Raw genomic sequence first — 26,985 nt, forward strand, 5'->3', positions numbered from 1 at the left:
CTTCTTCTTCTTCTTCTTCTTCTTCTTCTTCTTCTTCTTCTTCTTCTGCTTCTTCTGCTTCTTCTTCTGCTACTTCTGCTTCTTCTTCTTCCACTGCTTCTTCTGCTGCTGCTGCTTCTTCCTCTGCTTCTTCTTCCGCTGCTGCTGCTTTTTCTGCTGGTGCTTCTTCCACTGCCTCTGCTGCTGCTGCTTTTTTCTTCTTCTTCTTCTGCTTCCTCTTCTTCCTTCATCATCATCTTCTTCCGCTTCCTCTTCTTGCTCTTCCACTTCCTCTTCCTCCTTCCTCTTCCACTTCCTCTTCTTCCTTCTTCCTCTTCCTCTTCTTCCTTCTTCTTCTGCTTCTTCTTCCTCTTCCGCTTCCTCTTCCTCCTTCCTCTTCTGCTTCCTCTTCCTCCTCTTCTCCTTCTTCTCCTTCTCCTCCTCCTCCTTCTTCTCCTTCTCCTTCTTCTCCTTCCTCTTCTTCTTCCTCTTCCTCTTCTTCATCTTCGTCATCTTCTTGTTCTTGTTCTTCTTCTTCCTTTTGCCTTGTCACCCAAGGTGGAGTGCAGTGGCACCATCATGGCTCACTGCAGCCTTGACCTCTTGGGCTCAAGCGATGCTCCCATGTCAGCCTCCTGAGCAGCTGGGACTACAGGTGTGCACCACCACACCTGGCTAATTTTTTTAATATTTTGTAGAGATGAGGTCTTACTGTGTTGCCCAGGCTGGTCTCGAACTCCTGGGCTCAAGCAGTCCTCCCATCATAGTCTCCCAAAGTGCTGGGATTATAGGCATGAGCCTGAGAAATATAGGCACTTGGCCCTAAGAAATACCTTTTTAAAAGCAGAAAGGAAGAGGGCAAATCCTCCTAGGGGCTCAGATTTTTCTCCCTAGGCAGGCGTCCTGAGATTGGCAGGTCCCTACTTTGACAGCCCTTGTCTGGCCTGCCCTGCCCCCCTGCTTAAGGTTCGGTTCCATCTCCTTATTTGCAATGCTCCACAGAGGCACTGGGTAGCAGGATAATCCTTGGACAACCCCAGAGACCTTCACCCTGGGCCATCCCCACTCTGGCTTCACCCAGGCTGCTGCCTATTGAGGAGGGAAATCTCAGCTACTCCTCACTAAGGTGCAGGAAGGCTCACCTAGGTGCTGCCCATCTGGGAGGTTCCCAGGCAAGCCTTGCTGATCTGGGTTGCAGCAGCCTCGGTAATGGTTGCCAGCCTTATTGCCTGTCTTGAGATTCTTTTGGCCAGAACCTCCACTCGGTAGAGGCTCAGCTTTTCTCACAGGGGCTGTCGGTCACTCGTGTCTGCGTGACCAAGAAGGGTGGGGTTATAATCTTATCCTCTTCTCCTCCTTGTCATGGCCACACCTCTGCCTGTAGCCATGAAGGCTGCAGGCTTTTGAGACCACTGCAGCAGTTTCTATCCTTCATGTAACTGTAGGTACACACCCTCAGGTGTCTTTCGTTTGGTTCCTAACTCAGTAGTTCTCATGGATCAGACCAGTAGGGGGTCCTGTAAGAGCCCACTGCCCTCCATGTCACCATCAGTGGTTTATGACCAAGACTTTATCTCCTCCCTGTTGCTGGAAACATCCCAGAAGTTCTCTCTGTGAAAAAACTCGAGACCTTATTGATTTCTGCCTTTCATTTACAGACTAATGCTGCTTTACTCAACCACCCTCTTCCTGGCCAGAGAGGCCTTCCGCAGAGCATGTCTCAGTGGGGTCACCCAGCGAGATTGGAGCCAGACCCTCAACCTGCTGTGGCTAACGTGAGTTGTGCTTCGGCAGGAGACACATTTCAGGAAGGCAGGTGTAGTGAGCATTGGAAGTGAAACAGTAACACGTGCCTAAAGCTGAATTGCCTCCAGATTCAGCTTCGCCAGGGGTTTCTGGGAGCAAGCATACGACAAGAAGGGGAGAGTGTTTGTGTCAGAGGAACTTCTTGGCTCATTTTCTCTCTGGATGTCCAGAAGCCAGGAAGAGGTTCTAGGTTGGGGTTTCTGGGCCAGGTTTCTAGCCCTGGTTTCATCCTCTTTGGAGGTTGTTTCTTGCTGTTTCTGATCACCACTGTGGGCTCCACTTGGCCTGTGCCATCTTTTTTATTCCTAATCTTTTTGCTCTATAATATCTTTTGAGCTTTTAGCAGCCACTTAGATTTAGTATTTCTTGAAAGCCTCTTATGAGTTTCATTACATTTTTCTTCAATTTTGTTATATGACTTCAGTTCTGAGTCTTTTAGGATATTCTTGAAGATCAAGTACATTAACTTAAAATTGCAATGGCTTTTCTCCAGCTATGTCCCTGCAGGGAGGGCTGGGGGTTGAGGTTGTTTCCCAGTGCTGCCCTTGCATAACTCCTTATTGCCTCACAGAAATGACTGTCATGAGGGCTGGTAGGTGTTCATTTTATTAGAGGAACAACTGTTAACCACCCAGGCATATTTAAATGCCCCATGGTACACATGTGAAACATATGAAAGGATACTGAGCACTGCTCTGTTTGTTATTTGGGATGCAAGGAACAGCTGTATACAGTCTGTCAGTCATTCTCAACAACAGGCATTTTCTTTCTGGGAATTTTGCTTATGGGTCAGTATGTGTAACCCAGTGGATAGAAGTGTAGGCTTTGGAGTTATAGCAGGATTGGGTCTTGCTTCTGCTCTTGATTAGCTGTTCATGACCTTGGCCAAATTGCCCAGTGCCTGTCAGCCTCAGTTTCCTCATTTTTTTTTAATGGAGATAATGACAGAGGATCATTGTGAGGTGTCAGTGAGATAAGGGGCATTAATCATAGTGCCTGGCATGTAGTTAGTATCTTAATAAATAAATGGTAGCTGTTTGTATTATAACTTTTTTTTTCTGTTCCGTGTTACTATTTTAATATATATTTCTGTTTATTTTAAAATTTAGTGAATTATTTTTTTCTCCTCTTCCAGAGTCCCCCTGGGTGTGTTTTGGTCCTTATTCCTGGGCTGGGTCTGGTTGCAGCTGCTTGAAGTGCCTGATCCTCATGTTGTCCCTCACTATGCAACTGGAGTGGTGCTGTTTGGTCTCTCGGCAGTGGTGGAGCTTCTAGGAGAGCCCTTTTGGGTCTTGGCACAAGCACATATGTTTGTGAAGCTCAAGGTGAGTGCGCCTTCTGCTGTGAATGGGAAATGGGAAGAATAAGAAAAAGCGTTGCTTTTTAAAAATGCTTTTATAGGAGAGAATGATTTTTCCAGACTTGCACATAAAAATGTATTTAGAAAAAGGTTAACATGGTCAGTTAAGTTCTTCCACTTGAAATTTGTCAGATAGGCTGGGCTAAAGTTCACCTCTGTTTGATCATAAATAAAAAACAGGTTTGCTAATAATTTATTAGTTCAAGTGAGAATGTAGAAGGACCGTAAAGGTTTTTCAGGTTTTTCTAGTGACTGTATTTAGTTGTATACTAATATTAACTTTTGTCTCTTCATCTTTTAGAATAGATTACAAAAGAATATATATATAATGTAGATCTTAAAACATAATATACTGGAAGATCCATGAACCCACCACCCTACCCAAGAAGTAAAACGTTACTGATACTTACGTCCAGCTGTGTGCCCTGTCCCCATAGCCAGGGTAGCCACTGCCCGAGATTTTCTGTCTATAATTCCATTACATCTTGACTTTTTGATAATGTTTGTAAACTGCACTTTAACCACATGTTTGCAGGTGATTGCTGAGAGCCTGTCGGTAATTCTTAAGAGCATTCTGACAGCTTTTCTCGTGCTGTGGCTGCCTCACTGGGGATTGTACATTTTCTCTTTGGCCCAGGTAAGAATCATGGCTTTTAACTTTTTATATGATCTTTGTTTCTCCAACTGGTTTTTCTTCGTGTTCCCACCGCCGTGGGGTTTGCATTTGTAGTACCCATGCCTGTGCAGGAGGCGGAAGCACCAGAAGGGTGGCCTTGGCACTGCTACTCTGGCTGCCAGGTCCATTGTGTTCCATACACTGAGACCGTCGGTGTTTCTAGGGACCTGGTGAGGGCCACACACTGGACTTCATTGTCAAACATCAAAAACCCTTTTTAGACATTAAGTGGGCAAGCCTGTTTCAAACTGATCTTTGGTTGCTGGTAGTTTTGTAAAGGAGAAAAAAAGCAGTGGGGGGTGGGGTGGGAATCAAATTGCATGTGTATTATTTTCCCTGGATTTCCATCAGGTTTTTGCAGAATAGGTGGAAACTCTGCCAACCCTGTTTTAAACTTATATTGAAATCTCACATAATTCAGAGAGCATGAATCACGTCAGAGTAGGTATATTTTCAATTTTAGCAATTTAGGCTTCATTTCCATCTCATTATTTCCTAATTCTAGTTCATATTTGTAGTTCTAATAAAAATATAACTAGAATACAAGTGCTATTTTTAAAAATGAAATTAAAATCAGATAGTTACCAGAACATTTTACAGTGCTAAGCAGTTGTAGTTTTCATTAATGTTTAGGAAGATAAGATTCTTAGTAATGATTTATGTAAAGGTACTTCTCACAGAGGACACTGGCATCAGGTGGGTGGCTCACAGCAGTGCTGCTGGAGTTTTAAGGGCTTGGAGCATGAAGGAAGAAGGCTGGTGGATGATGGGCTCCGTCTCAGGTGTGATTGGGAGTGGAGAGCAGAAGGGCCCACACCTACTAAACTGAGACTCTTCTTTTTCCTTGCCCTGTGCCTTTACTACAGGAGTAGCCTTGATATTGCCAGGCTGAAAGCAAGTCTGGAGGTCCCAGTCTTTCTTGAACCAGTGTGCATTGCTATTCTCAGGAGGGAAAGAGGGTTGAAGGGAGCTTGTGAAAAGGGGCTTTTTTGGACTTTCCTCCTTAATCTGCAGACAAAACCCATCAGACTGCTCCTGGCCAGAAGCCATTCTTTTGTCCTGGATGGGTGGAGGGAGGGGTGGGCCTTCTTATCACCCTACCCTTTCCTCCCCCGTCAGCAGTAGCTCTTGCCCTGGCGAAGAGGAGAGAGCCAACAGCTCAATTGTGCTTTGTAATCGTTAATGGCACAGGTTTCCGGGGTTTATGGAAAACCCATAGTCCTTGATGATGACAAGTCCTTGGATATTAGCACAGTTAGGATACATGGATCTTTGCAGTGTGCTGACTAGGTGAAAGAGCCGTTCCTTTGGCCAAATACACACCTTTTGAGAATGTATCAGACATTGCTGTGGTAATTGAGCTAGTGTAATGGAAATTACATTCTGCCTGCTGAGAAGAATTATGTTCTCCCAGTTAAGTGAAGTGTTGGGAACACTTTGCAGGTAGATGAAGTGGAGTTGGGTCTAAGTGAATAGTGCCATTTCCCAGAGGGTAAGGCATTGCTGAATAGAAAGTACAGTTAATCAAGAGAGTTCTGTTACTTGATTGGCCTTTGAGACCAAATTTATAGGCATATCTTAATTATGCCTTTATTAAAACAGTTTTTTTTTTTTTCTCAGCTTTTCTATACCACAGTTCTGGTGCTCTGCTATGTTACTTATTTCACAAAATTACTGGGTTCCCCAGAATCAACCAAGCTTCAGACTCTTCCTGTCTCCAGAATAACAGATCTGCTACCCAATATTACAAGAAGTGGAGTAAGTAATACATTTTATCTCTTACTTTAATCATAGGTGCTGCTTATCCTTGAGAGAAAGAAACTGCAGCTGGTTTATTGTTACAATCATAAATGAATTTTATAGCTCATATTTATGGAGTGCCTGCTCTATGCCAGGCCAGGGTTTCTAAATCTTTGCACTATGGACATTTTGGGTTGCTCAATTCTTTGTTGTAGGGGCTGTCCTGTGTGTTGTAGGATGTTTAGCAGCATCTCTGACCTCAAACAACTAGATGCCAGTAGCAACTACCCCTCAGGGGAGCACCCCAAAATGTCTCCAGACGTTGCCAAATGTCCCCTGGGGGACAATATTGCCCCCAGTTGACAACCACTGTGCTAGACCCTATGCTGAATGCTTTACCTGCCTTATGTAATGCTTACAACAATTCTGAAAGGCTGACACTCTCTGTTTCTATTTTAGGGTTGAGAAACTAAGGCTTAGAGAATAAATGCCTGTCCTAGGTGAGGGTCAGAGTGAGGACAGGAGCCTGGAGGGGCCCATATGCCAGCAGAGCACAGGTTCCACCATTGTGCTCCACTCTCTCTATTCTGCTGTGGTTTGGGTTTTCTTCCTCAATTGATTTCTAGCACAGATAGCTGAGAGTTCTGAGAAAGTAGGGATGAACCCAAAATGGTCTTTTTTTTTTTTTCTCCTTGAGACAGTGTCTCATTGTGTTGCCCAGAGTGGCGTGATCATAGCTCACTATAGCCTTGACCTGCTGGGCTCAAGTGATCCTCCTGCCTCAGTCTCCGAAGTAGCTGGGACTACAGATATGTGCCACTATGCCCAGCTAATTAAAAAATTCTTTTTTGTAGAGATAGGGTCTCACTATGTTGTCCAGGCTAGTGTTGAACTCCTGAGTTCAACCAATCCTCCCACGTTGGCCTCCCAAAGTGCTGGGATTATGAGTCACCATGCCCGGCCTCACATGGTCTCTTTCTAAGTGTCAGGCTAGTCTTTCAGGTGATCCATTTTCCTATCTAGACCACTGTGGATTTTACAGCTGACATGTGGAGTGAAGCATAATCTTTTCTACTCAATTCCTTCACACTCAGGTCATTGGACTTTCATTTTCTGGCTCTTCTGGGGTCAGTGCTGCTGCCCATGCCATTGGAGCTGCACACATGATGATGTTGCCATGTTGTCTCTGCTAAGACACTTCATGAGCTCCTCCATTCTGGGTGCTTCACCCCTTTCCTTGCTTGTTTGCTTGCCGGATGTAGTGCACTCGGTTGTGGTAAGGCTGGATATGCTGGATTTCTCCTTATTCCTCTTGTGATACTTGAAAAAGTAGTAAAATATGTGAGACTTAAGTCTCAGAATTAACAGAATCCTGTTATACAACTTTTCAAGAAAAACTAGATCTTATGGGCCAGGCGCAGTGGCTCATGCCTGTAATCCCAGCCCTTTGGAAGGCTGAGGTGGGCAGATCACCTGAGGTCAGGAGTTCGAGACCAGCCTGGCCAACATGGTGAAACCCCATCTCTACTAAAAAATACAAAAATTAGCTGGGCATGGTGGTGCGTGCCTGTAATCCCAGTTACTGGGGCGGGGTGGGGGCTGACGCAGGAGGATCACTTGATGGTTGTGTGTCTGGAATTGGTGGGTTCTTGGTCTCGCTGATTTCAAGAATGAAGCTGCGGACCCTTGTGGTGAGTGTTACAGTTCATAAAGGCAGTGCATCTGGAGTTGTTCATTCCTTCTGGTGGGTTCATGGTCTCGCTGGCCTCAGGAGTGAAGCTGCAGACCTTCACGGTGAGTGTTACAGCTCATAAAGGTGGCATGGACCCAGAGTGAGCAGCAGCAAGATTTATTGCAAAGAGCAAAAGAACGAAGCTTCCACAGTGTGGCAGGGGACCTGAGTGGGTTGCCACTACTGGCTCCGGCAGCCTACTTTTATTCCCTTATCTGACCCCCATCCACATCCTGCTGATTGGTCCATTTTACAGAGAGTTGATTGGTCTGTTTTGACAAGGTGCTGATTGGCACGTTTACAATCCTTTAGCTAGACACAGAGTGCTAGACAGAAAACTTCTCCAAGTCCCCATTAGATTAGCTAGACACAGAGTGCTCATTGGTGCCTTTACAAACCTTGAGCTAGACACAGAGTGCTGATTGATGCATTTACAAACCTTGAGCTAGACAGAGTGCTGATTGGTGCATTTACAATCCTTTAGCTAGACACAGAGTGCTGATTGTTGCATTTACAATCCTCTAGCTAGCCGTAAAAGTTCTCCAAGTCCCCACCATATTAGCTAGATACAGAGTGCCGATTGGTGCATCCACAAACCTTGAGCTAGACACAGAGTGCTGATTGGTGTGTTTACAAACCTTGAGCTAGACACAGAACACTGATTGGTGCATCTACAATCCTTCAGCTGAACATAAAAGTTCTCCAAGTCCCCACCTGACTCAGGAGCCCAGCTGGCTTTGCCTAGTGGATGCTGCGCCAGGCCCCACACTCCTCAGCCCTTGGGCAGTCGATGGGACTGGGTGCTGTGGAGCAGGGGGCAGTGCCCATTGGGGAGGCTCAGGTCATTCGGGAGCCCATGGCGGGGTATGGGGTGGGGCTCAGGCATGGCTGGCTGCAGGTCCTGAGCCCTGCCCCTTGGGGAGGCAACTGAGGCCCAGCAAGTATTTAGGCGCCATGCAGGTGGGCCAGCAGTGCTGGGGGACCTGGCGCACCCTCCGCAGCTGCTGGCCCAGGTGATAAGCCCCTCACTGCCTGGGGCTGGTGGCACCAGCCAACTGCTCTGAGTGCGGGCCCCACTGAGACCGCTCCCACCCAGAACTGGCACTGGCCCATGAGTCCTGCCCGCAGCCCCGGTTCCCGCCCGCGCCTCTCCCTCCACACCTCCCCACAAGCAGAGGGAGCCAGCTCCGGCCTTGGCCAGCCCAGAGAGGGGCTCCCATAGTGCAGTGGCAGGCTGAAGGGCTCCTCAGGCACGGCCAGAGCAGATGCCGAGGCTGAGGAGGTGCCGAGAGCGAGGGCTGCCAGCACGTTGTCACCTCTTAGTTGCAGTGAGCTGAGATCACACCACTGCACTCCAGCCTAGGCAACAGAGCAAGACTCCATCTCAAAAAAAAAAAAGAGAGAAAAACTAGATCTTATGTATCAAAGCCAGATGTGTTCTCATTTGTGAGATAAGAGTTCTCCATTCTGCTCAGCTAGATTTCACCTATAACCTAAACCAACAGGACACTTTTGGATACCTCTGTGCCTCATTTACAGGCTTAGATGGTTAGGACTCAGGATCGCTTCTCTTGCCTAGAGCTTCTGCCACCCGCCCTCAGAGCAGATCTGAGAGTGCAGAAGAGTTCTTCTTCCCCTGACTGCCCCCAGGTGCCCACCTGTACCAAGCCTGGCAGATGTTCATACTGAGCCTGTCCTTGTGTCCCAGCAGGATTTTGGGAAGGAACATTTGAACCATTAGTATAAGCAAAGAGAGAAGGTAAAGAAAAGAGTCTGCCAAGTGTTTGTTAAACTCTGTGGTGGCCAGCCTGAGCAACATGGCAAGCCTGTCTCTATAAAAAAAAAAAAAAGTTTTTTAATTAGCCGGGTGTAGTGTTGTGCACCTGTAGTCCCAGCTACTCAGGAGGCTGAGGTGGGCGGGTCACTTGAGCCTAGGTCAAAGCTGCAGTAAGCCATGATTATGCCACTGCAACAGAGTGTGCCTGGGCAACAGAGTGAGACCCTGTCTCAAATAAATAACTAAATAATTAAAATCTGTGATGGGCTCAGAACTCTAAGCTTAGTTTCTTTATCTGCCAAATGGCAATAATAATAGTACCTCCTTCCTAAGGCTGTTGTGAGGGCCCGATGAGTTGGGGCATGTAAGGTCTTAGCATTGTGGCCTGGCACAAGTGGGTATCCTTAAGCGACAGCTGATATCATCACCATCACACTGATGCCCTGAGAGCAGAGTTGGCTCCACAGGGGTACCCTAGCCAGGGAGCTCTGATGGTATTGGTGTGGGAGCTCAGCGGTTTAATCTGGCAATATGCCCTGAAAGTACCCATGCCCAGACTGCAAGGACCCAAGCCCTGATTATGAGAAGGCTGTGTGTACCTGTGACACATAGTGATACTGTTTCCGCTGACATACAGTAAGAACATGGCGCCATGCTTGGTGCCATCAGGGATACAGACATGTAGGAGAGGTGATTCCTGGGCCTCAGGGAGGTTTCTGAGGGCTTGAGAGGTACCTGATACAGATCTGAAGCCTGTGGGACTCCCCCCAGACCTCAGGGTCTTCATTTTTAAAGTGAGATTGTTGGCCTACGTGACCTGTGAGGCCCCTCTGAAGACTTTAGGAGTTCCATGAAGGTATTTGAACCTTGACACAGAGCCATTTACAGTAACCACCATTGACTGCATGTTCTGTACCATGCACTACACTAAGCACTTTACATGGATTTTGTGTTTAATTTTCATAGTAACGTATGAGATAAATACTGTTAGCTCCATTTTACAGACAAGAAAACTGAGGTTCAGAGGAGTTAGGTGACTAAGCCAAAATCACATAGCTAGTTTTGAACCCATTTCTCTCCACCTTTTGCTGGGGACTAGCTTTAGGCTGTGATTTACCCCTATGTTATGTAGCCTTCCAAAAGAAATTGGCTTATTGCCTGTAGTAGTTATTATTTACATAAAGATTAGGAAGTTCCAGGTGGAACAATTTGTAATTCAGGTTTATTATTTTAAAAAGAAGGCCAGGCGTGGTGGCTCACACCTATAATCCCAGCACTTTGGGAGACTGAGCGGGCAGATCACTTGAGGTCAGGAGTTTGAAACCAGCCTGGCCCACATGGTCAAACCCCATCTCTACTAAAAATATAAAACAGTTAGCCAGGCATGGTGGCATGCGCCTATAATCCCAGCTACTTGGGAGGCTGAGGGAGGTGAACTGCTTGAACCCAGGAGGTGGAGGTTGCAGTGAGCCGAGATCACGCCACTGCACTCCAGGCTGGGCAACAGAGCAAGACTGTGTCTCAAAAAAAAAAAAAAAAAAAAAAAAAGAAAGAAAGAAAGGAAAGAAAAGAAAAAAAGAAGCTGGATGTGGTGACTCAAGCCTGTAATCCCAGCACTTTGGGAGACTGAAGTGGGAGGATTGTTTGAGATCAGCCTGGGAAATATGGTAAGAACCCCTCTCTACAAAAAATGTAAAAATTAGCTGGGCATGGTGGCACATGCCTGTGATCCCAGCTATTCAGGGGGTTGAAGCAGGAGGATCACTTGAGCCCTAGAGGCTGAGGCTGCAGTAAGCTGTGTTCATGCTACTGCACTTTAGCCTAGGTGACAGAGCGAAACCCTGTCTCAAAAAAAAAAAGAGAGAGAGAAAAGAAATGAGATGATTCTGAATGCATGCATGCAGTGTATGACTTTACCATGGGCAGCATGCCTGACTTGACTCCCCAGAGCAGCTTTCTGCACTGGGGACTTCCTTAATGGAAACTGGTCATATAATTATATTTATTATCAATTTGACCTAATTGTGAGATTTCCCTTCCCGTTCTTGTAGAACTCCATCTTCTTTAAAGATACTTATGTAACCTTATAATAAATTAATGGTACTTCAAATAATGGTTTCCGTTTATATTCATAGACATTTCTGAGGGATTTAAGATGAGAGCTATGCTAATATTGAAGTAAAGCTGAGGAATTTGACTCAGCAAGCATGTATTAAACATTATTATGTGTTAAGCACTGTACCAGATGCCCTGAGTGAGGCCCCTACCCTCAGAACTTGCATGGTGATGGAGAGATAGGATCTGTACTCAACTATGCTACAGGACTGTGTGTATCTAGTGTTATCAAAATAGAAGCACAGAGGAAGTACTGCTGAATTTCATCTAGAAACTTCAAGGAAGGCTTCATGGAGGAAGCTTCTTTTTTGCTGGACTTTGACATGTGGGTGGGCAGAGGTTAAATGTATATGTGCAGTAGAGATGGGCATTCGTGACCACAGAAGGAAAATTTGCTCAGTGCTTGTTATCTGCCCATCACTGTGTTGGAAGTGGGAATGTAGAGATGACTGGGGTACTTAGGTTGGCTGGACTATGGGGGAAGGGAGAGAAAGGGAAAAAGCGGCAGGAAGTTATGAAGGAGAGTAAACCTGGCTGCCAGGCTAGGGTCAGTTGGCAGTGGCCTCCGTGCTATGAAGCTTGGGTTTAATTCAGGGGCAGTGGAGCCTAATGAAAGGTGTTTGAACAGCACCATGATCAAACTGTCTGTATTGAGGAGCTTGCCGTCTCTTACAGAGTTATGGTGTCTTATTTTTTTTCATTCAATCCTCATACCGGCTCCATGAGACAGGACTTTTTTTTTTTTTTTTTTTGGAGAGGGATTCCCCCTCTGCCCCCCGGGGTGGAGGGGAGTGGTGCGTTCTTGGCTCACTGCAAGCTCCGCCTCCCGGGTTTACACCATTCTCCTGCCTCAGCCTCCTGAGTAGCTGGGACTACAGGCGCCCGCCACCACGCCTGGCTAATTTTTTTTTTTTCTGTATTTTTAGTAGAGACGGGGTTTCACCGTGGTCTCGATCTCCTGACCTCGTGATCCGCCCGCCTCGGCCTCCCAAAGTGCTGGGATTACAGGCGTGAGCCACCACGCCCGGCAGAGACAGGACTTCTTATCCCATTTTGCAGATGAGAAAGCCAAGGCGTAGCAAAGTTAAATATCTTGTTCACAGCGACATTTACACTAATAAGTCAAGGAGCTGCAGGTCGAGCCCCAGTCTCCAAACTTGACTCCAAAGCCTGAATCTGCAATGAGAAGGATAGGCTAGAGAAAGAGTAAGAAGCAAAAAAGCTCATTGGGAGCCTGTGGCAATTGTCCGGGTGAGGAGTAAGGACAGGGAAAGGATGGATGAAAGTGGGAGAATGGATGAAGCTGGGGCAGCATCAGTAGCCCCAGAGTGACTGGGATAGGTGGAGCAAGAGGGAGAGGAAGGAGTGCTGTGTAGGGTGGAGGAGGTGATGGAGGGCAGTGGACGAGATGGTAGCCTCACACTCCCTAGTGACTCTTGTCATTGTGGTAAGGATGTGGCTGATCAGATCATCCTGAGTCAGAAGAGTTTGGGAAGTGGACGAGTGACTCAGGTAAAAGTGTGATGAGCCTCTGAGTTCTGATTCCGGACCTTCCCTGAGTTACCATCCATCACCTTTGACCACTCCAGCCGCTGTTTCTCCATTAGTACTGTGAGGCAGTGGAATGGCTTGTTGGTCAGGGTATTCCGGGGAAATTCCCGGCTATTTAGATCAGCTCATCAGTACCAACCCAGTTATTGTGAAATAGGCCTCTTTTGACTGCCCGAAGTGACACCTCCATTCTGAATAGAATGGTAAAAGTCCACCACATGCTTCCTCTCTCCCACCACTCAGCCCCTGCCTGATGAAGCCAAATCCCATATTGGATTTCCTGCCTCTGTGTCCTTAATGAGCACTTTAGTAAGTGGTGTCGCCATTCTTTCTGAACCACAAGCCCATTTAAACCAAAGGCATTAGGAAAATCAAGTATGAGCTCTCAGCTTAGGTACACCGTCATGATTTCATTCTCTCAAAGAACTTTGTCTTTCAAGAGTTCAATCATCTTCCCAAATCCATCACACCCTGCAGGCAAGCAGGCGTCATGAGAGCCTCATGACAAGCAGCAGCCTTTGTTTCCTTTTAAAAGAAGACAGGTCCTGCTTTGCTGACCCCTGGGAGGACCACCGCAGTATGGCAAGGGGTGAGAAGCAGTGTGAGAGAGAGAAGGTGCTGAAGCGGGCTATGGCCAGAATCCAAGTCTGAAGATGATGTGGTCCCCAGTGCCCCCTAGTGGTGGGAAGTTGTCTGGTGCTCTTTGTTCTGGGGAAAAGGAAGATGGCCTGTTTTAAACATCTTGTGGCCCAATTTCCTTCTCATCAGGGAAGATTTACTCCTGGGCTAAAGAGATATCCTGGCATCTGCTCTAGGTTCTGTGATTCCCTGAGGGCAGCACTGTTTGGGAGGATTCACACTTGTGCTCCCTGTGTCTGGAAAAAAGGCTCAGAAACCAAGGGGTAAAGAGTATGGGGGCTAGAAGTGATCCTTGCTTTCAGAGGTGCTCTAGACTTGCCCTGTCCTAAATAGTAGCCACCAGCCACATGTGGCTATAGAGCATTCTGGAATGTAGCTAGTCTGAATTGAGATGAGTCATAAATGCAAAATACATATTGGATTTCAAAGTCTTAATATGAAAAAAATTTTTATTTATTTTATTATTTATTTATTTATTTGAGACAGAGTCTCGCTCTGTCACCCAGGCTGGAGTGCAGTGGCGTGATCTCAGTTGACTGCAAGCTCCACCTCCCGGGTTCATGCCATTATCCTGCCTCAGCCTCCTGAGTAACTGGGACTACAGGCGCCCGCCACCACACCCGGCTAATTTTTTGTATTTTTAATATAGACGGGGTCTCACCGTGTTAGCCAGGATGGTCTCGATCTCCTGAGCTCGTGATTGACCTGCCTCAACCTCCCAAAGTGCTGGGATTACACGCGTGAGCCACCGTGCCCGGCTGAAAAAAATATTTTTTACATGGATTACTTGTTGATAATATTTTGCTTAAATAAAATATATTAAAATTAATTTCACTTGTTTCTTTTGCCTGTGCACTGTGGCTGCTAGAAAATTTAACATTACATTTCTACTGGATAGCATTGCTCTTCACGGATGGGCTTTGTGCCCAGAACAGGGGCCCACATGACTGAGACAGGTTTCAGGCCTGCCCTTGGGCCCACTTCCAGAGCTGTGGCTGACCATTTGGAGAGGTAGAGTGTGCTTGGCCTTTGTAATTCAGCCCTCCCCTCCCAAAAAGCCCTTTGAAATCCTACCATTCAGAAGTCATCACTTTGAATAATCACAACTTTTCAAAATGCAAGTACCCCAGGATTAAGAACCTAACATCAACCAGGTGTGGTGGCTCACGCCTGGAATCCCAGTACTTTGGGAGCCAAGGTGGGAGGATTTTTTGAGGCCAGGAGTTTGAGACCAGCCTGGGCAATGCAGCAAGACCCTCATCTCTACAAAAATTTTAAAAAATGAACTAGGCATGGTGGCACACACCTGTAGTCCCAGCTATTCTGGAGGCTGAGGGGGGAAAATGGCTTGAGCCCGGGAGTTTGAGGTTATAGTGAGCTATGATCTCACCACTGTATTCCAACCTGGGTGATAGAGCGAGACCCTGTTTCTAAAACAAAACGAAACAGAAAGCCAAACACCTAGTCTAAATATTCGGGGATCCCAGGGTGCCTACAAGATAGAGGAGGGGGCCCCAGAGAGAACTGTGGGAGGTAGAAAAATAGGAGTTGGAGGATACTGAGCCCCCTGGCTGCCTTGCTCTTCCGTTTTGTGCTCAGCTCCCTGGCTTTGAAGCCACCTGTCTCTTAACAGGTTGACCTCTAACCTACCTGTTTCTTTGTCCTTGGGAAATGGGCCATTTGGTGCCCGCTGGGAGTTTTATTTATTTATTTATTTTTGAGCCAGATTCTTGCTCCCTCACCCAGACTGGAGTGCAGTGATGCCATCTCAGCTCACTGCAACCTCTGTCTTCCAGGTTCAATTGATTCTTGTGCCACAGCCTCCCAAGTAGTTGAGATTACAGACACGTACCACCACGCCCAGCTAATTTTTGTATTTTTAGTGGAGATGGGGTTTTTGCCATGTTGCACGCTGGTCTAAAGCTTCTGGCCTCAAGTAATCCACCCACCTCAGCCTCCCAAAGTGTTGTGATTATAGTCGTGAGCCACCTCGCCTGGCCTGGAGTTTTAGAAGAGTCATATCAGAAATTTTATTTTCGACTGGGCACGGTGGCTCACGCCTGTAATCCCAGCACTTTGGGAGGCCGAGGCGGGTGGATCATGAGGTCGAGAAATCGAGACCATCCTGGCTAACACGGTGAAACCTCATCTCTACTAAGAATACAAAAAATTAGCTGGGCGTGGTGGCACGTGCCTCTAGTCCCAGCTACTCGGGAGGCTGAGGCAGGGGAATCACTTAAACCTGAGAGGCAGAGGTTGCAGTGAGCCAAGATCGTGCCTTTGCACTCCAGCCTGGCAACAGAGTGAGACTCTGTCTCAAAAAAAAAAAAAAAAATGAAATTTTATTTCCTCCATTTCTCTGTCATACCCATTCTGAGTCGTTTACCTGAGGGCACCTCCTATACTTTGTGGAAAAGGACCTTGGATGGCTGAACATAGCATTACAATGTGCAGTATATGGAGCAGAATTTGTTCTGCAGACTGGCATGCTTTAGACAGTTTTCAAGGAAAGAACAAACTGTGAGCTGTATGTGTTATCTGTGGACAGTGTACTGTGTGGGCCCCCAAGGGACAGCAGCAATTCTTTAGGGGTCTCAGTATATGAGTCTTGGGCAGGCCCTTACAGACTTTGGCTTTGTGTTTAGTAATGTAAATTCTTCCCCAGTGTTTGTGAGATGGCTTCTGTGTGCTTAGCATTGAATGAGGATTCAGTGGAGACTATGCAAGTTGGGATTTAGGGATCAGAATGCATTTGCCTCTCATGTAGCATTGCACTCTTAGACTTGCAATGCCTGTGATGTTTTTGTTTTGTTTTGTTTTCTCTTCTAGGCATTTATCAACTGGAAAGAGGCTAAACTGACTTGGAGTTTTTTCAAACAGTCTTTCTTGAAACAGATTTTGACAGAAGGTAAGTGGACGGTCACTCTGAATGGTCGGGAGACCATAGTAGAAGGGGATTTCATAGGACTGCCAATTACCTGGGTCCAGACCACCTGTTTAGAGCCTCTGGGGCTGAAGAACTTCAGAAGTGGGAGGAGAGGGCTTAATAGAACGAAACCAACGTCTATTTAGTTTTGTGCCTTACTTAGGTGGTCTAATTTAAATCTCTCCACAGCCTTGTAAGAAAGATATTATTCCCCTTCATTATGGATGAGGAAACTGAGAGTCAGTGAGGTTGCAGAACTTCTTTAGCGTTTTATAGTAACAAGGAACAGCTTAATTGGGATCCAGGTCTAACTCCAAAACCCCATGTTATATGATTTTTATGAGTTTATTATAAAAGTATTATATCAGTTACATAAAACTATTTTTATCTTTTTTTTTTTTTTTTTGAGATGGAGTCTTGCTCCATCGCCCAGGCTCTAGAGTGCAGTGGTTCCGTCTTGGCTCACTGCAAGCTCCGCCTCCTGAGTTCATGCAGTTCTTCTGCCTCAGCCTCCTGAGTAGCTGGGACTACAGGCGCCACCACCACACCCGGCTAATTTTTTTGTATTTTTAGTAGAGATGGGGGTTTCACCATGTTAGCCAGGATGGTCTCAATCTCCTGACCTCGTGATCCACCCACCTCGGCCTCCCAAAGTGCTGGGATTATGGGTGTGAGCTACTGCGCCTGACTGGGATTTATTTTCTTAAACAACAAAATGCGCTTGTATGAGAGTTTGGTCAGACTTTGGTCTTTTCAGTTTTCCTATGACAGAGCTCAATGTGGAGGGCCAGCAAGGGGCTGGAATCACATTTGGTTTTTGTATGTATATGTGTTGGTTTATTTGTACCCAGCTTTAATTAGAAAAATGAGATTTTAAGGCAACTATTATGTTGCTGAAGGTGGTAGTTTCTCTCCATATATATTTCATATCCATGTACCTATTACTGAATGTATTTTTTAATCTTTTTAAAAATTATCTTTTAATTATAAAATATAGTCCCATAAAAAAAAATAAGAACATAGAAAAAATAATACTAGCATTCTAATACAACTGTCGTTATCTTGGTATTTTATTTTCCCCCCATCAGTATTTTTTGTTCATTATGTTTCCAAAGAAAAGCAGCTCCCCCTATGCCTCACTTTCCCCGTCTGTGAACAAGGGGATAGGACCAGGCAGTGTCTGAGGGCTCTCTGATCTTTGAGAGTGCCCACATGTTTCTAGCCTAACCTTATAACTTTGCTATTACAAAAATGAAACTGTTCCGAGGCCTTCTTGGGGAAGGGAGAGTCAGAAGCCTCGGAAGAGCTGAGTGAAGGGCCTGAGCACTTAGCTCCTGGAGAGCAGGGAGTGTGCCGTTCACCACTGCCACTGCCTCCCTGTGGCCTGGCATAGGAGGGCTGTGCATGTATTTGTGAATGGAGTAAGAAAAGGCAACAAGGTAACTATTGTGAAATGGTGTATGATGATAGTTCATGTTGTTGTAAGAACAGGAAAATCGGTGGAGGGAGTTTCGGAAAGGGCAGTTGCTCATATGCACTTTTTTCCTTCCAAGGTTTTAAGAGCAGTTTTAATGAGTTTGAGGAATGGATCCAGTCCAAGTGATGGCCCTAAATTGGTTTTCTGGATTGCAGACAACACATGTCTCTAGACATGTCTTTGCAGCAGCTGGTTTAAGTTTACTGCAAACAGAAGCCTCCAGAGCTCAACCTGAATGCGGTGCCAGGAGCCTTCTCCATGGGTGGATCCCCCTGGCCTGACTCCCTGACTGGCAGAGTGCCATTAGGAACTTCTCAGGGCCTCCATTTCTGTGGCTGTGAAATAAGGAAGTTGCCCGACTGAGATCCTCAGATTCGTTATATTTTTGTTTTTCTTTTTTTTTTTTTTGAGACAGAGTCTCGCTCTGTCGCCGAGGCTGGAGTGCAGCGGCGCACTGTCTCTGCTCACTGCAAGCTCCGCCTCCCGGGTTCACACCATTCTCCTGCCTTAGCCTCCCGAGTAGCTGGGACTACAGGCACCTACCACCACGCTGAGCTAATTTTTTGTGTTATTTTTAGTAGAGATGGGGTTTCACTGTGTTAGCCAGGATGGTCTCGATCTCCTGACCTCGTGATCCACCCGCGTCAGCCTCCGAAAGTGCTGGGATTACAGACGTGAGCCACTGCCCCCAGCCCGTTATATTTTTAAAACTACAGCTCTAAAAAAGTTGAAATCCCTGTTTTTTTTTTTTTTTTTGTTGTTGTTTTTTGTTTTTTTGTAGATAGGGTCTCACTCTGTCACCCAGGCTGGAATGCAGTGGTGCAAACACCACTGCTGTCTTGACCTCTCAGGCTCAAGTGATCCTCCCACCTCAGCCTCCCAAGTAGCTGGGACTACAGGCAAGGCACCTACCATTACGCCTAGCTAATATTTTAAATTTTTTGTAGGGACAGGGTCTTGTGATGTTGCCCAGACTGGTCTTGAACTCCTGGACTCAAGCAGTCCTCCTGCCTCGGCCTCCCAAAGTGCTGAATTACAGGCATGAGCCACTGAGCTGGGCCTGAAATCACTTTTTGTAGTCGCAAAAATGTATGTGCTGTTACTTCTGCCCCCACATTTCCTGAACAGTATGCCAGGTGCTGAGAATACTGAGATGAATGAGTAACAGGCCATGGCCTCAAGCATTTCATTCTCTCACCAAAGACACAGACATTTGTGTGGTTAACTGTTTCTGGGCTGTGAGGGGTGTAGTACTTGGAAACTCATTTCCTAGAGCTTTGCTAGGAAACCAGGGTCATAGAGATGACTGAGAGGGGCTCTTGCCCTCAGGGAGTTTATAGAATGTAGGAAGGAGAGCCTATTCTGCCAAAAGACAGGGAGGGCCCTGCAGAAAAGACACTCTAGGTGGTGAGAATGACAAAAGCCAAGGCGGGTCCAGCCTGACTCAAAGCAGCTGGAGGGCTAAAACCTGGGAGGTAGGGTGCAGCAGAAGATGACAGGGTGATGAGAGTGAGGTTGACGAAGGGAAGCCAAAATGATAGCTTGGGGTCAGTGTTTAAAAGCCCACAAATACAGAATTAAGGAGCCTGGACTTTTTGCAAACATTAAAGGGCCGTTTTGGCCAGGCGCGGTGGCTCACGCCTGTAATCCCAGCACTGTGGGAGGCAGAGGAGGGCAGATCACCTGAGGTCAGGAGTTTGAGACCAGCCTGGCTAGCACAGTGAAACCCCATCTCTACTAAAAATACAAAAATTACCTGGGCGTGGTGGTGGGCGCCTGTAATCCCAGCTACCCAGGAGGCACAGGTTGCAGTGAACCCAGATAACGCCATTGCACTCCAGCCGGGGTGACAAGACTGAAGCTCTGTCTCAAAAAAAAAAAAAAAAAAAAAAGAGCCATTTAAAGATATGAAAGCAGGCCGGGTGCATTGGCTCACACCTGTAATCCCAGCACTTTGGGAGGCTGAGGCGGGAGGTCAGGAGTGCAAAACCAGTCTGGCCAGCGTGGCGAAACCCCGTTCTCACTAAAACCTGAAAAAATTAGCTGGGCGTGGTGGCAGGTGCCTGTAATCCCAGCTACTCGAGAGGCTGAGGCAGAAGAATCGCTTGAACCCAGGAAGCAGAAGTTGCAGTGAATGAGATTGTGCCACTGCACTCCAGTCTGGGTGACAGAGCAAGACTCCGTCTAAAAAAAAAATATGAAAGCAGAGACTGATTTAAGAGCTGTGTTTGAGGCTGGGCGCAGTGGCTCACACCTGTAATCTCAGCACTTTGGGAGGCCAAGGCAGGTGAATCACTTGAGGTCAGGAGTTTGAAACTAGCCTGGCCAACATGGTGAAACCCGTCTACTAAAAATACAAAAAAAAAAAAGAAAAAAAATTGCTGGGCGTGGTGGTGGGCACCTGTAATCCCAGCTACTTGGGAGGCTGAGGCAAGAGAATCTCTTATGTCTGGGAGGCAGAGCTTGCAGTGAGCTGAGATGGCACCACTGCACTCCAGCCTGGGCAGCAGAGCAAGACTCAGTCTCAGAAAAAATAAAAGCAACAACAACAAAACAAAACTGTATTTGCAGAAGCTGGAACTGTTAGCAGTGAGGGTGGATCCAAGCAGCACAGAGACACAGGCCTATGAGGACCCACAGTGATCCCTACCACAAACACAGTGGCAGGGGCTTGGAGAGAGAGGCAGGTGGGAGAAAGTCTTGAGAGAAGATCCTCACTGCTTCCAGCCTCTTGATGCTTTCCTTTTTGAGCAAGTTACTAGGAGGTGAGAATTTGCCCTTCAGGGCGTGGGCACTGTTTTTCCATAGTGGTCAACACTTTTTCCTCATAGATGAGAAGCTTCACGAAAGCCAGGGGGAAGGGGGCTCTGGCTGGTGTCTTCACTTTGAAGGCATTAGACTGTCTTACATTTGAATCATGAACTCAGGCCTGATTTTTGTAGTAGCAAAAATGTATGTGCTGTTACTTCTGCCCCCCTCAGGCCTGAGTTCCTGATTCAAATCTAAGACAGTCTAATGCCTTGCCAGCCCCAGAAAGCTGTCTCCACCCCTGAGGAGCCCTTGGATAAGCTTGTGGATATAATCATGGACGCTTCACAGATAATTTACGTGCAGATTATCTGACCTCCCCTTAAAACTTGGGACCATCGCCTGGGCGCGGTGGCTCACGCCTGTAATCCCAGCACTTTGGGAGGCGGAGACGGCGGATCATGAGGTCAGGAGATGGAGACCACCCCGTCTCTACTAAAAATACAAAAAATTAGCCGGGCGAGGTGGCGGGCGCCTGTAGTCCCAGCTACTCGGGAGGCTGAGGCAGGAGAATGGCGTGAACCTGGGAGATGGAGCTTGCAGTGAGCCAAGATCACGCCACTGCACTCCCGCCTGGGCAACAGAGCAAGACTCCGTCTCAAAAAGAAAAAACTTGGTACCGTCATTTTCATTATTAACATTTAATAATCTCCATATATTTTTTAAAAACTTATTTTTAGACTTTTTTATTTTTTTATTTTTTATTTTTAATATTACTGGCTTGGAGATTCTCTGTCAATGAAGTCTTCAGCACTTTCCAAATTGTTACTTTGAGATTATTTGAAATCAACATTAGGACAAGGACATGTCTTTAACTGATTATCTAATATTTCTCCTTTATTTGTCAGCTGGAAAAGTTGATAGCTAGTAAGAGAAAGGAAACAATAAAGTAATGTGCATTTGGCATTGCTAATTATTTTGCTTTTTTGTTTATAGGCGAGCGATATGTGATGACATTTTTGAACGTATTGAATTTTGGTGATCAGGGTAAGATGAAGTTCTGTAGTGTTTTAATTAAAGGTTAATACTATTAATAGATACTTCCTAACATTTTTCTCTGATATATTTAATGAAAGATGAACCTGAAGATTAAAAAAAATCCTGAAGATTGTAAATTGTAGGTCTTTGTGCTGACCGTGCCCTCCAATATGACTTTGGTGGCAGGTGTTCTGGTGAGACCCCGGCCCTCTAGTTCGCCTCCTAAGAGCTCTGGTGTTCATTTTGGGGGGTGGGAGGTGCCAAGAGAGGAGAAAAGGGAGCTCACCATCACAGCCACAAGAATCTGCCGCATGTTTATGTAGCTACGTAGTCTTTTAGTATTTTCATTTTTATCTTTTATTGTAATACTAAAGTAATGGAAATCAAATAGAAAAACATCAACTTTGCATTAATGACCTGTATAAGAAAGTACTGTTGATGGAAGCATTCTGTATCTTGACTGTATCAATGTTGGTATCCTGGCTGTGATATTGTACTACAGTTTTACAAAATGTTACCACTGGATAAAAGGTATATGGGATCCCTCTATTACTTCCTTTTTTTTTTTTTTTTTTTTTTGAGACAGGGTCTCACTCTCTTGCCCAGGCTGGAGTGCAGTGGTACCATCACAGCTCACTGCAGCCTCAACTTCCTGGGCTTCGGCTTGGGTGATTCCCCCCACCTCAGCCTCCCAAATAACTGGGACTACAAATGCACACCATCATGCCTGGCTAATTTTTTCCGTTTTTGTAGAGACAGGGTTTCTCCGTGTTTCCCAGGCTCATCTCAAACTCCCGGGCTCAAACAGTCCACCCACTCTGGCCTCCCAAAGTGCTGGGAATAGACTCAAGAGCCACCATGCCCGGCCACTGTAACTCTGTGTGAATCTATAATTATCTGAAGATAAACTTTAATGAAATATTAAATAACAATTTTAATAGTGCTGTGAAAATTAAAGTAGAGCCGGGCGCGGTGGCTCAAGCCTGTAATCCCAGCACTTTGGGAGGCTGAGACGGGTGGATTACGAGGTTAGGAGATCGAGACCATCCTGGCCTACACGGTGAAACCCCGTCTCTATTAAAAAATACAAAAAACTAGCCGGGCGAGATGGTGGGCGCCTGTAGTCCCAGCTACTCGGGAGGCTGAGGCAGGAGAATGGCATAAACCCGGGAGGCGGAGCTTGCGGTGAGCCGAGATCGCGCCACTGCACTTCAGCCTGGGCGACAGAGCGAGACTCCATCTCAAAAAAAAAAAAAAAAGGCCGGGCGCGGTGGCTCAAGCCTGTAATCCCAGCACTTTGGGAGGCCGAGACGGGTGGATCACGAGGTCAGGAGATCGAGACCATCCTGGCTAACACGGTGAAACCCCGTCTCTACTAAAAAATTACAAAAAAACTAGCCGGGCGAGGTGGCTGGCGCCTGTAGTCCCAGCTACTCGGGAGGCTGAGGCAGGAGAATGGCATAAACCCAGGAGGCGGAGCTTGCAGTGAGCTGAGATCCGACCACTGCACTCCAGCCCGGGCTACAGAGTGAGACTCTGTCTCAAAAAAAAAAAAAAAGAAAAGAAAATTAAAGTAGAAAAACCAACATGATTGTTGTTTCTTCTTTTTTGTTTTGTAGGTGTGTATGATATAGTGAATAATCTTGGCTCCCTTGTGGCCAGATTAATTTTCCAGCCCATAGAGGAAAGTTTTTATATATTTTTTGCTAAGGTGCTGGAGAGGGAAAAGGATGCCACACTTCAGAAGCAGGTAGTGTTGGTTCTTATATCATCTCTCAAGTGAGTTCTCCCTTTAATTGCAAGACAAACAGATAGGAATAGGAATGTGAAGCAGTCTGTTTCTCTTCTGTTTGATCAGGAATTTTCTTATAGATTTCATTCTTCTATTACATTCTATATGATAGCGGGACCCAGGGCTCACCTCTTCTTTCATGGCCTTCTCCCTTTGCTCTTGGCTGTCCCTTCCTTCTCACCCCTTTGTTATATTCTTTGTGACCTTTCTCTCTCTTTTTTTTTTTTTTTTTGAGATAGAGTCTTGCTCTGACGCCCAGCCTGGAGTGCAGTGGCATGACCTTGGCTCACTGCAACCTCCACCTCCCAGGTTCAAACAATTCTCCTGCCTCAGCCTCCTGATGAGCAGCTGGGACTACAGGCATGCACCACCACACCCAGCTAATTGTTGTGTTTTTAGTAGAGATGGGGTTTTGCCATATTGGCCAGGCTGGTCTTGAACTCCCGACCTCAGGCAATCTGCCCACCTCAGCCTCCCAGAGTGCTAGGATTACAGGCATGAGCTACCATACCCGGCCATGTGACCTTACTCTTGATCCAGCCCTCTCAGGACTCTAAAGCTGTCCCCATTGCCCTGCAGATGCCCAGCCATGGGCTAGTCTTAGGCATAAGAATGCCTCCCCTATCCTCAGAGTCTCAAGAGCCAAAGGACGCAGAATTTGGAGCCAGGCTAATCAAGGGAGGAGAGGATGTGGTTGTTGGCTTTCACTCACCACACCAGTTGTTTAAGCTTCTTACAACTGGGACGTGCCCAGAGCTACACTCTGACTATAAGATTCTATATACTCAGGTTGGTAAATACAGAAGAAGAGATTTTAATCTAGGCATATATGGTTGTAGGAGCTTCACTTTTTCCAAAACCACTGAAAATGTCTGACTTTTAGAATAGCAAGCTAGTTCAGCCTCTTGCATGTCGAAGACGATATTTAGTAAAATACAGTTTATGTACAATATCTCAAAATGAGCTAATCTGGTACTCAGTCTGATTTAGGAATATTTTCCTAAGAGTACATTCACAGTAACATCATAATTTTGGAATGTTTAGTAGGAGAGGCACAGAGCTGGCTAGTGTATATGAAAAGTTGCTGCACATTTAAGAATAAATATTAGGGCCGGGCACAGTGGCTCATGCCTGTAATCCCAGCACTTTGGGAGGCCAAGGTGGGTAGATCACTCGGTCAGGAGATCGAGACCATCCTGGCTAACACGGTGAAACCCCGTCTCTACTAAAAATACAAAAAATTAGCCAGGCGTGGTGGTGGGCACCTGTAGTCCCAGCTACTTGGGAGGCTGAGGCAGGAGAATGGCGTGAACCCGGGAAGCAGAGCTTGCAGTGAGCCGAGATTGTGCCACTGCACTCCAGCCTGGGTGAGAGTGAGACTCCGTCTCAAAAAAAAAAAAAAAAAAAAAAAAAAGAATAAATATTAGTGACCTGGTGCGGTGGCTCATGCCTGTAAGCCTCATGCTTTGGGAGGCCAAGGCAGGAGGATTGCTTGAGGCCAGGAGTTTGAGATTAGCCTGGCCAACACAGTGAGACTCCCTTCTCTATTTCTATTAAAAAATAAATAAAATAAATAAATATCAGAGGGGAAAGCGGGTGTTTCCTAAGCAATATTTGAAACAATTTATCCCAAGTGAATTGGAAACTAACCCTCCCCCTTACTACCCAAGGAGACACACACTTCTTCCTTCATTTGATAATTGACGTGAAAACAAACACACTACCAAAAAAATAGTGATATCCATCACGTCTTTGGAAGAGTGAACTGAAAAACAGTGAAGCGAGAAGGCCAGACATGAAGGGTGAAGGTTTTCTTCAGCTCATGATTCATCCAACTTCCTTCCCTCTTCCCTGGCCCCAGGAGGACGTTGCTGTGGCCGCTGCAGTCTTGGAGTCCCTGCTCAAGCTGGCCCTGCTGGCCGGCCTGACCATCACTGTTTTTGGCTTTGCCTATTCTCAGCTGGCTCTGGATATCTACGGAGGGGCCATGCTTAGCTCAGGATCCGGTACGCACAAGAGTTTTTCTGGATTTTTTTCTGATTTCCCAACAGAAATAGAAGAGTCACGAAATTCAAGAACTTGTGCACACACAGTTGATATCTGTGTCGGTGTAGGGAAAACTGGTGGCGGGGGCTGTGGGACTGTTCCCCTCTTTCAACTCCAGACACACACTCAAGGTATAGGCAGGGGCTTTGGCGCCAGGACAATCAGCTTCCCCAGCCTCACTTGAATAAGTTATTAGGACTTCTCCTTGCTGTTGGCTTTCCTCTCGGGCCTAGAATGTGTTTTGCCAAGCGCTTCCCTGTGCTCCCTCTGGGGTGAGGGAGGAAGGCAGAGGGCAGGCGGTAATGAGTCCCCACTTGGTACTAAACACATCTGAAGATAGTAAATGCCACATAAATCTCCCAGCCTGATGCATAAAAGCCTCTGAAGGATAACCCAAAGCCATTTGCAGAGAAAAAAATTGATCTCTGCAAATAAAAGGGTATATTTAATCCAGTGACTCTCAGTTTTTGAAGAAGAAAAGTATTCAATGTGTCTAATTTTGAAACACCAGACCGCTGAGGATCTCACAGCACTTCTTGGGCCTTGGGGACTTCACCAATTTCAAAATGTGCTGGGCTGTAAGCTGGCAGTCCATTTGCAGTGTTTCATTTTGGGTTCAGCAAAGATGTTTTTAATTTCTCAGGTCACTGGACAAGAACCCTGAGGACTTCTTTCTGCTGCCCCATCTCAATATAAAGGGCTTTGTCAAATGCCATTTTACAAGTTCACTAGCATGTTTTAGTCTCCACTACAATGGGGCCCAAACTTTCAGTGTTAGGGGAAGAAGGGCCAAGCTTCTATACCAGAGCAAAGGTCATTAAGTTTGGAGAAACACCTGCTGTGAAACCAATGAAGTGGTTTGCAGCTCCCTGGGGCTTGTGCTGTGAGAAGTACATTTCCATCAGGCAGCTGCGGGAGGCCTCATTAGGAAGGCATTAGTAAGTTTATGGGCAGAGACTGGGAATTCAACTATTCTATAGCAGCTCTTCCCCTTTAGAAAGCAATCACAAAGGAGCAGCCTTTAATGTCACCAATCACAGGGCATTGCCTCAAGGAGGGGCTGTCCCATCGTTATCATGACTCAGCCCATCATCTTAGTTTTGAAAGTGGAACTCACAACACTACTGTCCTCAGTTGTGTACTTGTCTTTGTCTTCACCCTGGAAGTAGACTACTTACCTGTGAGCTGTACTGGCCATCTCCAGATGTGGGACTCGGACACAGCACAGACAGGCTTTTGTGTAGCGGTGTGACTTCTCTTCCATTGTTTGGGATTAGCACTGTATTTAATTAGGGGCTTTGTAAGTGTTCTGGAGGCTTTTCTTAGAAATCTTTCTCACACCTAGCTTTGCTTTGCTTTTTCTTTTCTTTTTTCTTGGTAACTCACAGAACACCTAGCTTTGCTATCCTTAAGCAAAACCCAAACATGCACAGAATTTCCCCAAGATTTCTCACATTTCTCTCTTAGGTGCTTCTCTCTTGCCCCTCTGCCTTTTACTTTTTCCTTCTCTATCCCCTTGTCTTAATGAACTAGGGCTGCCAGGACAAAGTACCACAGACTATGTGGCTTTAAACAACAGAACA

At 46.2% G+C, this 26,985-nt stretch overlaps 1 protein-coding gene across 9 annotated transcripts in view; it reads left to right on the top strand.

Annotated features, from left to right (window-relative positions):
* The window catches only part of RFT1 (RFT1 homolog), a 67,095-nt gene that overhangs the window by 6,081 nt on the left and 34,029 nt on the right, over positions 1-26,985 (top strand). For 8 of the 9 annotated variants that reach the window (XM_023189546.2, XM_023189549.2, XM_026446919.2 and 5 more), the window contains 8 exons: positions 1,638-1,754; positions 2,921-3,110; positions 3,681-3,782; positions 5,442-5,579; positions 16,205-16,283; positions 21,523-21,573; positions 23,184-23,314; positions 25,218-25,362. In XM_023189546.2, coding sequence (XP_023045314.1) covers positions 1,638-1,754; positions 2,921-3,110; positions 3,681-3,782; positions 5,442-5,579; positions 16,205-16,283; positions 21,523-21,573; positions 23,184-23,314; positions 25,218-25,362 — 953 coding nt within the window. The remainder of the gene's footprint in view (positions 1-1,637; positions 1,755-2,920; positions 3,111-3,680; positions 3,783-5,441; positions 5,580-16,204; positions 16,284-21,522; positions 21,574-23,183; positions 23,315-25,217; positions 25,363-26,985) is intronic. The other variant, XM_023189545.2, reaches the window with a different exon arrangement.

This window comes from Piliocolobus tephrosceles, chromosome 2, assembly GCF_002776525.5.
Source record: "Piliocolobus tephrosceles isolate RC106 chromosome 2, ASM277652v3, whole genome shotgun sequence".
In the NCBI taxonomy this organism is placed as follows: Eukaryota; Metazoa; Chordata; class Mammalia; order Primates; family Cercopithecidae; genus Piliocolobus; species Piliocolobus tephrosceles.